The 17,826-nt window shown below is 48.2% G+C and overlaps 1 protein-coding gene and 1 long non-coding RNA gene across 5 annotated transcripts in view; one reads left to right on the top strand and one right to left on the bottom strand.

Moving 5' to 3' along the window:
• The window catches only part of LOC106566170 (mitogen-activated protein kinase kinase kinase 12), a 66,241-nt gene that overhangs the window by 32,253 nt on the left and 16,162 nt on the right, over positions 1 to 17,826 (top strand). For all 4 annotated transcript variants that reach the window (XM_045691945.1, XM_045691946.1, XM_045691947.1 and 1 more), the window contains exons 3-9: positions 127 to 310; positions 953 to 1,144; positions 4,124 to 4,282; positions 9,891 to 10,049; positions 10,592 to 10,700; positions 14,841 to 14,950; positions 15,446 to 15,562. In XM_045691945.1, coding sequence (XP_045547901.1) covers positions 127 to 310; positions 953 to 1,144; positions 4,124 to 4,282; positions 9,891 to 10,049; positions 10,592 to 10,700; positions 14,841 to 14,950; positions 15,446 to 15,562 — 1,030 coding nt within the window. The remainder of the gene's footprint in view (positions 1 to 126; positions 311 to 952; positions 1,145 to 4,123; positions 4,283 to 9,890; positions 10,050 to 10,591; positions 10,701 to 14,840; positions 14,951 to 15,445; positions 15,563 to 17,826) is intronic.
• On the bottom strand, positions 83 to 942 carry LOC123725574 (uncharacterized). Its single transcript, XR_006758106.1, has 2 exons — positions 869 to 942; positions 83 to 228 (listed from the first exon to the last, which is right to left on the bottom strand). It is a non-coding gene; the product is annotated as an uncharacterized lncRNA (long non-coding RNA).

The following is a 17,826-nucleotide window of genomic DNA, read 5'->3' as shown; positions in this document are numbered from 1 at the left end:
ACAGGATGTTTGGACCCTTTTTGTCTACCAATACTGTATGTCACTGATCTCTCTCTTTTTGTTCTCTCTCTCTCTCTCTCTCTCTCTCTCTCTGTCTCTCTCTCTCTCTCTCTCCCTCCTCTCCAGAGCTCTGGGAGGTGCCGTTTGAGGACATCTCTGAGCTGCAGTGGGTAGGGAGCGGGGCCCAGGGGGCCGTCTTCCTGGGTAAACTCCACGGACAGGAAGTAGCTGTGAAGAAGGTTCGAGACATCAAGGAGACAGACATCAGACATCTGAGAAAACTCAAACACCCCAACATCATCACCTTCAAGTAAGAATACAGTACAGTAGAATACAGTACAGTCTAATACTGTAAAATACAGTACAGTAGAATACAGTAGACTACAGTACAGTAGAGTACAATAATGTAGAATACAGTACAGTAGAATACAGTACATTAGAGTATAACTCTGTAGAATACAGTACAGTAGAATACAGTACAGTAGAGCATAATACAGTACAATACAGTAGATTAGAATACATTGCAGTAGAATACAGTACAGTAGAATACAGTACAGTAAAATACAGTACAGTAGAGTATAATACAGTAGAATACAGTACAGTAGAATACAGTACAGTAGAGTATAATACAGTAGAGTAGAATACAGTTGAATACAGTACAGTAGAGTATAATAAAGTACAATACATTAGAATACATTACATTAGAATACAGTATGGTAGAGTATAATACAGAAGAATACAGTACAGTAGAATACCGTACAGTAAAGTATAATATAGTATAATACAGTACAGTAGAATACTGTACAGTAAAGTATAATATAGTAGAAGACAGTACAGTAGAATACAATAGAATTGCTATTTATATTACCTTAATGGAGAACTGTGTTACTAATCCTCTCTTCCTTCTCTCCTCTCTCTTTCCTCTCCTCCCTCTCTCCTCTACTCCATTCAGGGGTATCTGCACCCAGGCCCCGTGTTACTGTATCCTAATGGAGTACTGTGCCCAGGGCCAGCTGTACGAGGTGCTGAGGGCGGGTAGGAAGATCACCCCCTCCCTGCTCATCGACTGGGCCATGGGCATGGCTGGAGGCATGAACTACCTCCACCTCCACAAGATCATCCACAGAGACCTCAAGTCGCCCAAGTAAGTAGTCAGTCCTACCTACATGATAACTATGCTTCAGCGTGGTAGCAGATCTATATGTGCTTGAGCCAATTACCTCTGTTGTGTTCATTGTCATGCCAAACATATGGTGGTACATGAAGTACATATCATGGAATATGATACATTTTAGGGATGTTAGAGACTTAGTGTACAATTAGTTTCTCAAGTTACCAGACCTCAATATCATATTCTTGTTTGAGTCATTTGAATAGTTCTAGGGACGGTGTTGTGTCTCTCTGTGGCTACTGTACCTTCCCCTGACTGTCTCTCTGTGGCTACTGTACCTTCCCCTGACTGTCTCTCTGTGGCTACTGTACCTTCCCCTGACTGTCTCTCTGTGGCTACTGTACCTTCCCCTGACTGTCTCTCTGTGACTACTGTACCTTCCCCTGACTGTCTCTCTGTGGCTACTGTACCTTCTCCTGACTGTCTCTCTGTGGCTACTGTACCTTCCCCTGACTGTCTCTCTGTGGCTACTGTACCTTCCCCTGACTGTCTCTCTGTGACTACTGTACCTTCTCCTGACTGTCTCTCTGTGGCTACTGTACCTTCCCCTGACTGTCTCTCTGTGGCTACTGTACCTTCCCCTGACTGTCTCTCTGTGACTACTGTACCTTCTCCTGACTGTCTCTCTGTGGCTACTGTACCTTCCCCTGACTGTGTCTCTGTGACTACTGTACCTTCCCCTGACTGTCTCTCTGTGGCTACCGTACCTTCCCATGACTGTCTCTCTGTGGCTACCGTACCTTCCCCTGACTGTCTCTCTGTGGCTACTGTACCTTCCCCTGACTGTCTCTCTGTGGCTACCGTACCTTCCCCTGACTGTGTCTCTGTGACTACTGTACCTTCCCCTGACTGTCTCTCTGTGGCTACTGTACCTTCCCCTGACTGTGTCTCTGTGACTACTGTACCTTCCCCTGACTGTCTCTCTGTGGCTACTGTACCTTCCCCTGACTGTCTCTCTGTGGCTACTGTACCTTCCCCTGACTGTCTCTCTGTGGCTACTGTACCTTCCCCTGACTGTCTCTCTGTGGCTACCGTACCTTCCCATGACTGTCTCTCTGTGACTACTGTACCTTCCCCTGACTGTCTCTCTGTGGCTACCGTACCTTCCCCTGACTGTCTCTCTGTGGCTACTGTACCTTCCCCTGACTGTCTCTCTGTGGCTACTGTACCTTCCCCTGACTGTCTCTCTGTGGCTACCGTACCTTCCCCTGACTGTCTCTCTGTGGCTACTGTACCTTCCCCTGACTGTCTCTCTGTGGCTACTGTACCTTCCCCTGACTGTCTCTCTGTGGCTACCGTACCTTCCCCTGACTGTCTCTCTGTGGCTACCGTACCTTCCCCTGACTGTCTCTCTGTGGCTACCGTACCTTCCCCTGACTGTCTCTCTGTGGCTACTGTACCTTCCCCTGACTGTCTCTCTGTGGCTACTGTACCTTCCCCTGACTGTCTCTCTGTGGCTACTGTACCTTCCCCTGACTGTCTCTCTGTGGCTACCGTACCTTCCCCTGACTGTCTCTCTGTGGCTACTGTACCTTCCCCTGACTGTCTCTCTGTGGCTACTGTACCTTCCTCTGACTGTCTCTCTGTGGCTACTGTACCTTCCCCTGACTGTCTCTCTGTGGCTACCGTACCTTCCCCTGACTGTCTCTCTGTGGCTACTGTACCTTCCCCTGACTGTCTCTCTGTGGCTACTGTACCTTCCCCTGACTGTCTCTCTGTGGCTACTGTACCTTCCTCTGACTGTCTCTCTGTGGCTACTGTACCTTCCCCTGACTGTCTCTCTGTGGCTACCGTACCTTCCCCTGACTGTCTCTCTGTGGCTACTGTACCTTCCCCTGACTGTCTCTCTGTGGCTACTGTACCTTCCCCTGACTGTCTCTCTGTGGCTACTGTACCTTCCCCTGACTGTCTCTCTGTGGCTACCGTACCTTCCCCTGACTGTCTCTCTGTGGCTACCGTACCTTCCCCTGACTGTCTCTCTGTGGCTACCGTACCTTCCCCTGACTGTCTCTCTGTGGCTACTGTACCTTCCCCTGACTGTCTCTCTGTGGCTACTGTACCTTCCCCTGACTGTCTCTCTGTGGCTACCGTACCTTCCCCTGACTGTCTCTCTGTGGCTACCGTACCTTCCCCTGACTGTCTCTCTGTGGCTACCGTACCTTCCCCTGACTGTCTCTCTGTGGCTACTGTACCTTCCCCTGACTGTCTCTCTGTGGCTACTGTACCTTCCCCTGACTGTCTCTCTGTGACTACTGTACCTTCCCCTGACTGTCTCTCTGTGGCTACTGTACCTTCCCCTGACTGTCTCTCTGTGACTACCGTACCTTCCTCTGACTGTCTCTCTGTGACTACTGTACCTTCCCCTGACTGTCTCTCTGTGGCTACTGTACCTTCCCCTGACTGTCTCTCTGTGACTACCGTACCTTCCTCTGACTGTCTCTCTGTGACTACTGTACCTTCCCCTGACTGTCTCTCTGTGGCTACTGTACCTTCCCCTGACTGTCTCTCTGTGGCTACTGTACCTTCCCCTGACTGTCTCTCTGTGGCTACCGTACCTTCCCCTGACTGTCTCTCTGTGGCTACCGTACCTTCCCCTGACTGTCTCTCTGTGGCTACTGTACCTTCCCCTGACTGTCTCTCTGTGACTACTGTACCTTCCCCTGACTGTCTCTCTGTGGCTATCGTACCTTCCCCTGACTGTCTCTCTGTGGCTACCGTACCTTCCCCTGACTGTCTCTCTGTGACTACTGTACCTTCCCCTGACTGTCTCTCTGTGGCTACTGTACCTTCCCCTGACTGTCTCTCTGTGGCTACTGTACCTTCCCCTGACTGTCTCTCTGTGGCTACTGTACCTTCCTCTGACTGTCTCTCTGTGGCTACTGTACCTTCCCCTGACTGTCTCTCTGTGGCTACTGTACCTTCCCCTGACTGTGTCTGTATACTCTACTCCAGTATGTTGATCACCTATGACGACGCTGTGAAAATCTCTGACTTCGGGACGTCTAAGGAGATGAGTGATAAGAGCACCAAGATGTCGTTCGCCGGTACGGTGGCCTGGATGGCCCCAGAGGTGATCAGGAATGAACCTGTATCAGAGAAGGTCGACATCTGGTAAGAGAAAACACCTTCTTACATTTTCCTCGTGTATTATAGCATTATTTATTTTGATATCAACCCATCGGAAAAAGAGACCTGTTAAAATAAAGGTTCAATAAAATAAAATCTTTACAAATCATTTAAGTACAATGTTTGTAATTTTAGCAGACGCTCTTATCCAGAGTGCCTTGAGCCCACCCTGCTTTTCTGTTTATTTTTCTGTTTCCTTCTCCATCCATCCATCCATCCATCCATCCATCCATCCATCCATCTCTCTCTCTCTCTCTCTCTCTCTCTCTCTTTCTCTTTCTCTCTCTCTCTCTCTTTCTCTCCTAAGAGAGGAATGCTGGCTAATTCAATTATTGATTTGCCAGATGCTCTTGTGCTCTGGAGAGGCTGAAATATCCTTTCTAAAGCCGGTGGCCTGGCCCTGGGCCTAGAGCACACTACACTGGATATGGAGAGGGGAGTCTGATTTCACACTGATCCTACACTACTGAAAGATGAGAGAGTGATTTCTCCCAGAGTTCGAATGGTAGATTCTGATTTCCACACATTTTAACAGAATTTTTTTGTAAACATTTTATTAATTTAGCACACACTCTAATTTAGGGTCTTTCAATCAGTGCATTCAACTATATAAATGTAGAGGTCCATGATCATTTCTACACAGTCTCAATGTGTTTTTTTTTTCTCATTTAAATATAGATTGAGATCGTTTTCCCCCCAAAACCACCAACAGGCCGGTTCAAATAGGCTCGAGTTTGACACGTGAACTAAAAGGTACAACTGTTGATGTGTGAAAAACTACAAGAATGTAGACAGTATCTATCTCGGTATCTATCTCTGGGTCTACATTACGGGTCTACATTATCTCCCGCCCTTATCGCTGTCTATTCTGAGAGAAAGGATGATTTGAGGTTGTGCAGTTTTGTTCTGTCTGGTCTACCTTAACATGCTCTGACAGTTGGGCCAGACAACTGGCTAAATCTAAAAGTACATTGGGTCTACTGTAGACAGTAAAATGAGGAGTCATTTTTACAAACTCCATTTAAAGAGAATGTTTCTTGGAACCATTGCATAAAGGGCATTGTGACAAAGACTGTGGCAGTGAGACAGCAAGGTTCTCTCCCTTTACCGTCCTACTCTGGAGAAATCTAAAATAAGATTGGGTGTTGAGAAAATTAAATGGTTTCTTCAAAAATAACATAACAGGACAGAGAATGCTTCTTGTCTTTGAAAAAATTGTAAAGAATGACTGTGGCAGTTAGGCTAGCTTCTGCCTCCCAGTACCTTACTACCCCATGACAGTACCTTACTACCCCATGCCAGGTCTACTGTAGCTTCCCACTCTATATCTCATAACAACTCTACACTATACATTCCTACAGTACTCTGTGCCTACAGTCGTCTGTGCCCGGTCTCCTCATGCTGAACCAATAACTTTAAACATTAAATGACAAATTGAGCCGAGGAAGCAAAGTAAGAGCAGTGCTGCAGCGAACTAACTCTCTCTGTCTCTTTCTTACACATACATGCTTCAGTCATAGTATTATTCATTACATGCTTCAGTCATAGTATTACTCATTACATGCTTCAGTCGTAGTATTATTCATTACATGCTTCAGTCATAGTATTATTCATTACATGCTTCAGTCATAGTATTACTCATTACATGTTTCAGTCATAGTATTATTCATTACATGCTTCAGTCATAGTATTATTCATTACATGCTTCAGTCATAGTATTATTCATTACATGCTTCAGTCATAGTATTATTCATTACATGCTTCAGTCGTAGTATTACTCATTACATGCTTCAATCATAGTATTATTCATTACATGCTTCAGTCATAGTATTACTCATTACATGCTTCAGTCATAGTATTATTCATTACATGCTTCAGTCGTAGTATTACTCATTACATGCTTCAGTCATAGTATTATTCATTACATGCTTCAGTCGTAGTATTATTCATTACATGCTTCAGTCATAGTATTACTCATTACATGCTTCAGTCATAGTATTACTCATCGTATAAAAAGGCAATAAATAGCTATTTATTAAGGGTACTACTCTAACCACAGGAGGTTGGTGGCAACTTAATTTGGGAGGAAGGGCTCGTGGTAATGGCTGGAGTGGAATAGACGGAATGGTATCAAATACATCAAACACATGGTTTGATGCCATTACATTCTGTAACGCTCGTCGTTAGAAGGAGGAGTGGACCAAGGCGCAGCGTGGTAAGTGTTCACGATCCTTTATTTCCCAAACACACTCAAACAAAATAACAAACGGCGAAAAAACGAAAGCACACAGTTCTGTCAGGTACAGATGCTAAACAGAAAATAACCTCCCACAAACACAGGTGGAAAACAGGCTGCCTAAGCATGATTCCCAATCAGAGACAACGATAGACAGCTGCCTCTGATTGGGAACCACACTCGGCCCAAAAACAAAGAAACAGAAAACATAGACTTCCCCACCCGAGTCACACCCTGACCTAACCAAACATAGAGAATAATAAGGATCTTTATAGTCAGGGCGTGACAGTACCCCCCCCAAAGGTGCGGACTCCGGCCGCAAACCTGAACCTATAGGGGAGGGTCCGGGTAGGCATCTCCTCTTGGTGAAGGCTCCGGTGCGGGACGCAGATCCCCCTCCGCTTGGGGCTCCCCCCACTTTCGTGGAACCAGACCGTGGATCGTTGCCGGAGGAACCGGACCGTAGATCGTCGCCGGAGGCTCTGGACTGGGAACCCCCGCTGGAGGCTTGGAACTGCCGACCGTCGCTGGAGGCTCTGGACTGCCGACCGCCGCTGGAGGCTCTGGACTGCGGACCGCCGCTGGAGGCTCTGGACTGCGGACCGCCGCTGGAGGCTCTGGACTGCGGACCGCCGCTGGAGGCTCTGGACTGCGGACCGCCGCTGGAGGCTCTGGACTGCAGACCACCGCTGGAGGCTCCGGACCGGGGACCGTCGCTGCAGGCTCCGTGCCATGGATCCTCGCTACAGGCTCCGGGCCATGGATCATCACTGGAGGCTTCGTGCCATGGAGGTTCCGGGCCATGGATTATCACTGGAGGCTTTGTGCCATGGATCATCACTACAAGATCCGGGCAATGGATCATCAATGGAGGCTTCGTGCCATGGATTATCACTGGAGGCTTCGGGCCATGGATCATCACTACAGGATCCGTGCCATGGATCATCACTGGAGGCTTCGTGCCATGGATCATCACTACAGGATCCGTGCCATGGATCATCACTGGAGGCTTCGTGCCATGGATCATCACTGGAGGCTTCGGACTATGGATTATCACTAGAGGCTTCGTACGTGGAGCCGGAACAGGTCTCACCGGACTGAGGAGACGTACTGGCAGCCTGGTGCATGGAACTGCCACAGGGCTTAGCAGGCTGGGGAGACACACTGGAGGCCTGGTACATGGAGCCGGAACAGGTCTCACCGGACTGGGGAGATGCACTGGAAACCTGGTGCGTGGAGCAGGCACAGGGCTTACCAGGCTGGAGAGACGCACTGGAGGTCTGGAGCGTAGGGCTGACACAACCCGTCCTGGCTGGAAGCTCACTTTAGCCCGGCAAGTGCGGGGCGCTGGCACAGGACGCACTGGGCTGTGAAGGCGCACTGGCGACACAGTGCGTAGAGCCGGCGCAGGATATCCTGGACCGAGGAGGCGTACTGGAGACCAGGAGCGCTGAGCCGGTGCAACCCGTCCTGGCTGGATGGTCACTTTAGCCCGGAAAGTGCGGGGCGCTGGCACAGGACGCACTGGGCTGTGAAGGCGCACTGGCGACACAGTGCGTAGAGCCGGCGCAGGATATCCTGGACCGAGGAGGCGTACTGGAGACCAGGAGCGCTGAACCGGTGCAACCCGTACTGGCTGGATGGTCACTTTAGCCCGGAAAGTGCGGGGCGCTGGCACAGGACGCAATGGGCTGTGAATGCGCACTGGAGATACAGTGCCATGGGTCATCACTAACACCAGTCAGGCACCGTGTTATGCGGTGATGCGCACTGGAGACACAGTGCGTAGAGCCGGGTCAGGATATCCTGGACCGAGGAGGCGTACTGGAGACACAGTGCGCATCACCGCATAACACGGTGCCTGACTGGACACACGCTCCCCACGGTAAGCACGGGGAGTTGGCTCAGGTCTACACCCTGACTCCGCCAATCACCCCGTGTGCCCCCCCCCCCCATCGTTGCCGTGCTAATTCCTCGTATCACCGCCGTTCATCTATTGCTGCCTCCTTCTGCTCCCTTGAACGGCGATATTCCCCAATCCGCGTCCAGGGTCCTGATCCCCTCATGATCTCCTCCCATGTCCAACTATCCTGGCCACGCTGCTTGGTCCGTTTTTGGTGGGATGTTCTGTAACGCTCGTCGTTAGAAGGAGGAGTGGACCAAGGCGCAGCGTGGTAAGTGTTCACGATCCTTTATTTCACAAACACACTCAAACAAAATAACAAACGGCGAAAAAACGAAAGCACACAGTTCTGTCAGGTACAGATGCTAAACAGAAAATAACCTCCCACAAACACAGGTGGAAAACAGGCTGCCTAAGCATGATTCCCAATCAGAGACAACGATAGACAGCTGCCTCTGATTGGGAACCACACTCGGCCCAAAAACAAAGAAACGGGAAACACAGACTTCCCCACCCGAGTTACACCCTGACCTAACCAAACATAGAGAATAATAAGGATCTCTACGGTCAGGGCGTGACACATTCGCTCTGTTCCAGACATTATTACGAGCCGTCCTCCCCTCAGCAGCCCCCACTGACTCTAACACGCAATACATTATATGTCAGTAGAGGTAAATTACCCATTCTGTAGATTCTCATCGATAATAAACAAGTGGCCAGAGACAGAAGCTAAAAATAATCACAAAAACACAACATTACTCTCTCCCTCCCGCACAAAGCTATTGGTGCTTTCTCCCTCCCACACGATGCTATTGGTGCTTTCTCCCTCCCACACGATGCTATTGGTGCTTTCTCCCTCCCACATGATGCTATTGGATTTTTTCTCCCTCCCGCACAAAGCTATTGGTGCTTTCTCCCTCCCACACGATGCTATTGGTGCTTTCTCCCTCCCACACGATGCTATTGGTGCTTTCTCCCTCCCACATGATGCTATTGGTGCTTTCTCCCGCCCACACGATACTATTGGTGCGCACCAGAGTTGCCGTGGTGATCCAGATCCAAGGTGTCATCAACAACAACCTTTCCATAGTTACTCCCCTGGGACAGGACCTCCCTTATCCCCCATCCTCTACCCGACGGCAGGGGAAGAGCCACACCCTGGCACCAGGCGCACTAGGGCTAAAAGCCAGGGGAGCCCAGTACACACATAAACACACACTGACTGGCACCTTTTACAGCGCACAAACATGTAGCCTACACAGCCTTGTTTTTGTATAATATGGGAAACAACATTGTAAGCACGAGGGTATTAAGGGTACATAGAAGAGGCTATAACACAAACGATGTTGATGTTGTTTTTCACAATGGCTCCTGAAAACCCGTCTTTACTGTACAGAAGTGTTCATTTTAAAGAGTAGTATGGACTCATGGGATCTCTCTCCCTCTCTCTGCAGGTCGTTTGGTGTGGTGCTATGGGAGATGTTGACCGGAGAGGTACCGTATAAAGACGTGGACTCTTCAGCCATCATCTGGGGGGTAGGAAACAACAGCCTGAACCTACCTGTCCCAGAGAGCTGCCCAGACGGCTTCAAAATACTGCTGAGACAGTGCTGGTGAGACAAAGGGAGGGAGGGAGGGGGAGGGAGGGAGGGAGGGAGGGGGAGGACAGGGCATAAAAGAAGGGGTGGGAGGACAGGGCACAAAAGAAGGGGTGGGAGGTCAGGACAGGGCACAAAAGAAGGGGTGGGAGGACAGGGCACAAAAGAAGGGGTGGGAGGACAGGGCACAAAAGAAGGGGTGGGAGGACAGGGCACAAAAGAAGGGGTGGGAGGACAGGGCACAAAAGAAGGGGTGGGAGGACAGGGCACAAAAGAAGGGGTGGGAGGACAGGGCACAAAAGAAGGGGTGGGAGGACAGGGCACAAAAGAAGGGGTGGGAGGACAGGGCACAAAAGAAGGGGTGGGAGGACAGGGCACAAAAGAAGGGGTGGGAGGACAGGGCACAAAAGAAGGGGTGGGAAGACAGGGCACAAAAGAAGGGGTGGGAGGACAGGGCATGAACATGTTCAACGAACAGAAGAGGATTTAAGTAATCAGAAGATGTAGGTGTTGTACATTGTAGTTTTATTTAAAGATATGTGTGTATCTGCCTCCAGGAGCAGTAAGCCCAGGAACAGACCTTCATTCAGACAGATCCTACTGCACCTGGACATCGCCTCAGCTGACCTGCTGTCTACCCCACAGGAGACGTACTTCAAATCTCAGGTACTGTCACATAATTAAACAGAATACTAGAATGGACATTGACACGCTGGCAACATGACTACAGGACAGCCATCTTGAAATGAAACGTTCATTTTAGAGTTATAAAGGTTTATGACAGTGGTAGTCACTAATATTTCCTCGTACCACTACGAGGACAATCAGCTGTCCGTCCTGTCTCCCTGTAGTGCTGTCTTAGGCGTCTCACAGTACGGACATTGCAATTTATTGCCCTGGCCACATTTGCAGTCCTCATGCCTCCTCACAGCATGCCTAAGGCACGTTAACGCAGATGAGCAGGGACCCTGGGCATCTTTCTTTTGGTGTTTTTCAGAGTCAGTAGAAAGGCCTCTATAGTGTCCTAAGTTTTCATAACTGTGACCTTAATTGTCTACCGTCTGTAAGCTGTTAGTGTCTTAATGACCGTTCCACAGGTGCATGTTCATTCATTGTTTATGGTTCATTGAACAAGCATGGGAAAACCCTTTACAATGAAGATCTGTGAAGTTATTTGGATTTTTACGAATTATCTTTGAAAGACAAGGTCCTGAAAAAGGGATGTTTCTTTTTTTGCTGAGTTTATTAACAGGGACCATCAAGCTATTTGATTCTCTGTTTTAGGACACTTGGGGGTATCAGAAACAAATGTGGAAAATAATTTGATGAATCTTTAGAATCTGACCTTTTTGCTATTATCTCAATAAAAGGTAAAGCATAAGATTTGTCAAATCAGGTCATGTCAAACTTCAGTCTGATGGAAGGATGCTGTGGAGTGATGGAAGAATGCTGTGGAATGATGGAAGAATGCTGTGGAGTGATGGAAGAATGCTGTGGAGTGATGGAAGAATGCTGTGGAATGATGGAAGTATGCTGTGGAGTGATGGAAGAATGCTGTGGAATGATGGAAGTATGCTGTGGAATGATGGAAGTATGCTGTGGAGTGATGGAAGTATGCTGTGGAATGATGGAAGTATGCTGTGGAATGATGGAAGAATGCTGTGGAATGATGGAAGTATGCTGTGGAATGATGGAAGTATGCTGTGGAGTGATGGAAGTATGCTGTGGAGTGATGGAAGTATGCTGTGGAATGATTGAAATGTGCATCAGAAAGGTATTGAACAGTTGAGAAAAACATCAGGGATGATCATCAAACAATCTTATGTGTGATCGTTTGTGGACAATCAATTAATTTCCCTCAGTTATCCTGTGCAGATTCCTCACTCTCCATTCCTAACGAGTCCTGCACAGCTTGTGTTGTGCGTGGAAACAGAAGACAGGGACATGCTCCAGAGTCTAAGCGTTCAGGGATGGGGGTCATAGTTGGTAATTCCTAGAAAGAAAACTAATTCCAGAAGCGCCAGAATCCGTTTTTATCTCTCTGTTTGTCCTAGACGCTAAAGGTTATTAACGTGACCACGGTTCTATGAAGTAAGTGGCACATTCAGCTGACTGAGGAAAACAAAACACGTTCTTTCAGATTATTACCGCGAGCCACCAATCAAGTCGCAGAGAGAAGCATGCGTCTCGCAAGACGCGCAATGACTATGCCTGGTTTATGACTATGCCTGGTTTATGACTATGCCTGGTTTATGACTATGCCTGGTTTATGACAGAGGCCACTCTAGTATAGTAGTGAGTCTCTATGAATACAGAAGTGTACTGTTCCTACTAAGCCACTAGCAGCTCTCTCTCTCTCTCTCACTCAATACCAATTTCTCTGCTGTCTGTCTAGGAAAGAAATATGTTGCCTTGTAAAATTACAAGCTGATGGACAAGTGCCCATGCATGCAATTACACAGGCAGTCACATAAGCACGACCCCAATAAACACACATACATCAGTTTTTCTGATTCATTTCCTTCTGGCTGCGTCCCGCTACTTCTGAACCTGATGGCATCTAGTGACGTAAATACCAGCGTCATAACTCTCATCTCTCTCTCTTCTCTCTCCTCCTTCCCTACTCCTCTCTCTCTTCCTTCCCAACTCCTCTCTCTCTTCTCTCTCCTCCTTCCCTACTCCTCTCTCTCTTCTCTCTCCCTCCCTTTTCCTCTCTCTCTTCTCTCTGCCTCTCCTCCCTCCCTACTCCTCTCTCTCTTCTCTCTCCCTCCCTTTTCCTCTCTCTCTTCTCTCTGCCTCTCCTCCCTCCCTACTCATCTCTCTCTTCTCTCTCCCTCCCTTCTCCTCTCTCTCTTCTCTCTGCCTCTCCTCCCTCCCTACTACTCTCTCTCTTCTCTCTCCCTCCCTTTTCCTCTCTCTCTTCTCTCTGCCTCTCCTCCCTCCCTACTCATCTCTCTCTTCTCTCTCTCCCTCCCTTCTCCTCTCTCTCTTCTCTCTGCCTCTCCTCCCTCCCTACTACTCTCTCTCTTCTCTCTCTCCCTCCCTTTTCCTCTCTCTCTTCTCTCTGCCTCTCCTCCCTCCCTACTCATCTCTCTCTTCTCTCTCTCCCTCCCTTCTCCTCTCTCTCTTCTCTCTGCCTCTCCTCCCTCCCTACTACTCTCTCTCTTCTCTCTCTCCCTCCCTTCTACTCTCTCTCTTCTCTCTCCCTCCTTTCTCCTCTCGCTCTTCTCTCTCCCTCCCTTCTCCTCCTATCTCTCTTCTCTCTCCCTCTCCTCCCTCCCTACTCCTCTATCTCTCTTCTCTCTCCCTCTCCTCCTACCCTACTCCTCTCTCTCTTCTCTCTCACTTCCTCTTTATTCTCTCCCCTCTCCTCTTCCTCCCCCTCGCTTTTCGCCTCTCTCCTTATTCTCCTCTCTTTCCCTTTCTCTTCTCCTCCTGCCCTCTCACTCACCCCTCCTGCCCCCTCCCTTTCTCCTCTCTTTCTTTCTCCACCCTCCCCCTCTCCTCCTCTCCTCTCATAATGGATTTTTCTTGTGACGGCAGCAAGAAGTATTAGCTGCTACAGTCTATTCTATTGATTGCTTTAATGTGGAGGAGAGGCAGGGAGAAGGGAATGGGAGGAGAGGAGAAGAGGTGAGAGAAGGATGGGGGGAGGGAAGGAGAGGCAGGGAGTAGGGGAGGAGAGGCAGGGGAGGAGGGAAGGAGAGGCAGGGGAGGAGGGAAGGAGAGGCAGGGAGGAGGGAAGGAGAGGCAGGGGAGGAGGGAAGGAGAGGCAGGGGAGGAGGGAAGGAGAGGCAGAGAGGGGGAGGCAGGGCAAGGAGGACATAAAGGAATGAGGGATGAGAGGGGTGGCTGCAGGCAGAGCAGAGTGCTCTCAAACTCCATTAGCTTAATAACAAGAGCCACACACACACAGATGGACCATGACGGACGAATGGACGTGCACACAATCACACACAAACACTCTCTTAAAAACCCTTATGTCCTTGGACAAGACTAGACAGACAGCAGCTAAAGAGGCACTTGTCAAAGTCAGAATGGTACACAGGCAGGAAAATGTCCACGGTGTATTTTCTTTCAGAAAGTGTTCTGAGATGCTCTGTGACATGGATTCATTTTGACTGACACACATGGTATGTCTATGCTGCTGTCTAACTGTTATGACTGACACGATAATATGTGTTGCTGTGTTTTAACTGACACTGTAATCTGTGTTGCTGTGTTTTAACTGACACTGTAATCTGTGTTGCTGTGTTTTAATTGACACTATAATCTGTGTTGCTATAATCTGTGTTTCTGTGTTTTAACTGACACTGTAATCTGTGTTGCTGTGTTTTAACTGACACTGTAATCTGTGTTGCTGTGTTTTAACTGACACTGTAATCTGTGTTGCTGTGTTTTAACTGACACTGTAATCTGTGTTGCTGTGTTTTAACTGACACTGTAATCTGTGTTGCTGTGTTTTAACTGACACTATAATCTGTGTTGCTGTGTTTTAACTGACACAGTAATCTGTGTTGCTGTGTTTTAACTGACACTATAATCTGTGTTGCTGTGTTTTAACTGACACTGTAATCTGTGTTGCTGTGTTTTAACTGACACTGTAATCTATGTTGCAGCTGACACTATAATCTGTGCTGCTGTGTTTTAATTGACACTGTAATCTGTGTTGCTGTGTTTTAACTGACACTGTAATCTATGTTGCAGCTGACACTATAATCTGTGCTGCTGTGTTTTAACTGACACTGTAATCTGTGTTGCTGTGTTTTAACTGACACGGCGTCTGTTGCTGTATCTGTGTTGCAGGCAGAGTGGCGTGAGGAGGTGAAGCAACACTTTGAGAAGATCAAGTCAGAGGGGACGTGTATACACAGACTGGACGAGGAGATGATTATACGACGCAAAGAGGAGCTCAGGTACAGGAAGAGGGTCATGGATGGATGGATGATGGATGGATGGATGGATGGATGGATGGATGGATGGATGGATGGATGGATGATGGATGGATGGATGGATGGATGGATGGATGGATGGATGGATGATGGATGGATGGATGGATGGATGGATGGATGGATGGATGATGGATGGATGGATGGATGGATGGATGGATGGATGGATGGATGGATGGATGATGGATGGATGGATGGATGGATGGATGGATAGATGGATGGATGGATGGATGGATGGATGGATGGATGGATGGATGGATGGATGGATGGATGGACGGACGGACGGACGGATGGATTAATTCATATTTAAGTGAATGAGTGAGTTAGTGAGGGAGCGAATGAACATACAGAAAGAATCCTACAATAGATACATAAATACCGTACAGACAATAGCTAGCTGTACTGTAATGTGTTTGTATTAACCCTGTTTGTCCCGTGGCTTTCTCTCTCCCTCTCTACCAGACATGCCCTGGATATACGCGAGCACTATGAGAGGAAGCTGGAGAGAGCCAACAACCTCTACATGGAGCTCAACGCTGTTATGCTACAGCTGGAACTCAAGGAGAAGGAGCTACTCAAGTAATAATCCTAGTTATTGTTGCACACCTTACACTTACATCCATCTTAAAGCTCGTGACCAACTCTACTGTAGCCCTGTCGATATGGATGGGAGCGTGCTCGCACCTCCTTGTTTCCTGTAGTCCACGATCAGCTCCTTGGTCTTACTGACGTTGAGGGAGAGGTTGTTGTCCTGGCAACACACTGCCAGGTCTCTGACCTCCTCCATATAGGCTCTCTCATCGTCACCAGCGATCAGGCCTACCACCGTCATGTCATCAGCAAACTTAATGATGGTGTCGGAGTCCTGTGTGGCCACACAGTCATGGGTAAACAGGAAGTACAGGAGGGGACTAAGCACACACCCCTGGGGGGCCCCTGTGCTGAGGGTCAGCATGGCTGTGTTGAGGGTCACCTGTCAGGAAGTCCTGGATCCAGTTGCAGAGGGAAGTGTTCAGGGTCTTAAGCTTGGCGACGAGCTTGGAGGGGACAATGGTGTTTAACGCTGAGCTGTAATCAATGCACAGCAATGTCCAAATCACAAAATACTTTTAATGGTCCACTCACACTCGTACAGTCGTGGAGAAGGCGCTACAGCACCTCTTCCCCCTCAGGAAGTTGAAAAGCTTTGGCATTGGCCCTAAAATCCTCAAAAAGGTATACAGCTGCACCATTGAGAGTATCTTGACTAGCTGCATCACTGTTTGGTATGGCAACAGCACCGCCCTCGATTGCATGGCGCAACAGAGGGTGATGCAGACAGCTGAGTACATCACTGGGGCCGCCCATCCAGGATCTCTATATCAGGCGGTGTGAAAGGCAGGCCTGTAAAATTGTTAAAGACTCCAGATAACCAAGCCTTAGAAGGTTCTTTCTGCTTCGACATGGCAAACGGTACCGGTGCATCAAGTCTGACACCAACAGGCTCCTGAACAGCTTCTATCCCCAAGCCATAAGACTGCTAAATAGCTAACAAAATAGCTAACAAAATAGCTAATTAAATATCTAACAAAATAGCTAACTAAATATCTAACTAAATAGCGAACAAAATGGCTAACGAAATAGCTAACAAAATAGCTAACAAAATGGCTAACTAAATAGCTAACTAAATAGCTAAATAGCTAACTAAATAGCTAACAAAATAGCTTACTAAATACCTAACAAAATAGCTAACAAAATAGCTAACAAAATGGTTAACAAAATAGCTAACTAAATAGCTAACAAAATAGCTAACAAAATAGCTAACAAACTGGCTAACTAAATAGCTAACAAAATGGCTACACGGACTATCTAAATTGACCCTTGTATTATATTTTTGCAATGTCTCTATGAGAGTCACAGGACTCTGCACACTCACAGGACTCTGCACACTCACAGGACTCTGCACACTCACAGGACTCTGCACACTCACAGGACTCTGCACACTCACGCACACTGACACACATACAATTATAATTTATGCTGCTGTTTTTCATACATCCTGATGCCTAGTCACCTTACCCCTAGTCACCTTACCCCTAGTCACCTTACCCCTAGTCACCTTCCCCCTCTACATATCTACCTCCATCACTCCAGTATCCCTGTCACCTTACCCCTAGTCACCTTCCCCCTATACATATCTACCTCCATCACTCCAGTATCCCTGCTCATTGTAAATATGGCACTGGAACTGACCCTGTACATAGTCACCTTACCCCTATACATAGCTACCTCCATCCCTCCAGTATCCCTGTTCCCTTACCCCTGTACATATCTACCTCCATCACTCCAGTATCCCTGTCTCCTTACCCCTATACATATCTACCTCCATCCCTCCAGTATCCCTGTTCCCTTCCCCTGTACATATCTACCTCCATCCCTCCAGTATCCCTGTTCCCTTACCCCTGTACATATCTACCTCCATCACTCCAGTATCCCTGTCTCCTTACCCCTATACATATCTACCTCCATCACTCCAGTATCCCTGTCCCCTTCCCCCTATACATATCTACCTCCATCCCTCCAGTATCCCTGTTCCCTTACCCCTATACATATCTACCTCCATCCCTCCAGTATCCCTGTCTCCTTCCCCCTATACATATCTACCTCCATCACTCTAGTATCCCTGTCCCCTCCCCCTATACATATCTACCTCCATCCCTCCAGTATCCCTGTCTCCTTCCCCCTATACATATCTACCTCCATCCCTCCAGTATCCCTGTCCCCTTCCCCCTATACATATCTACCTCCATCCCTCCAGTATCCCTGTCTCCTTACCCTTGTACATATCTACCTCCATCCCTCCA

The sequence above is a fragment of the Salmo salar genome, chromosome ssa12, assembly GCF_905237065.1.
Source record: "Salmo salar chromosome ssa12, Ssal_v3.1, whole genome shotgun sequence".
In the NCBI taxonomy this organism is placed as follows: domain Eukaryota; kingdom Metazoa; phylum Chordata; class Actinopteri; order Salmoniformes; family Salmonidae; genus Salmo; species Salmo salar.
Note: the sequence above shows the minus strand (reverse complement) of the source record. Positions and strands in the feature narration are given on the sequence as shown.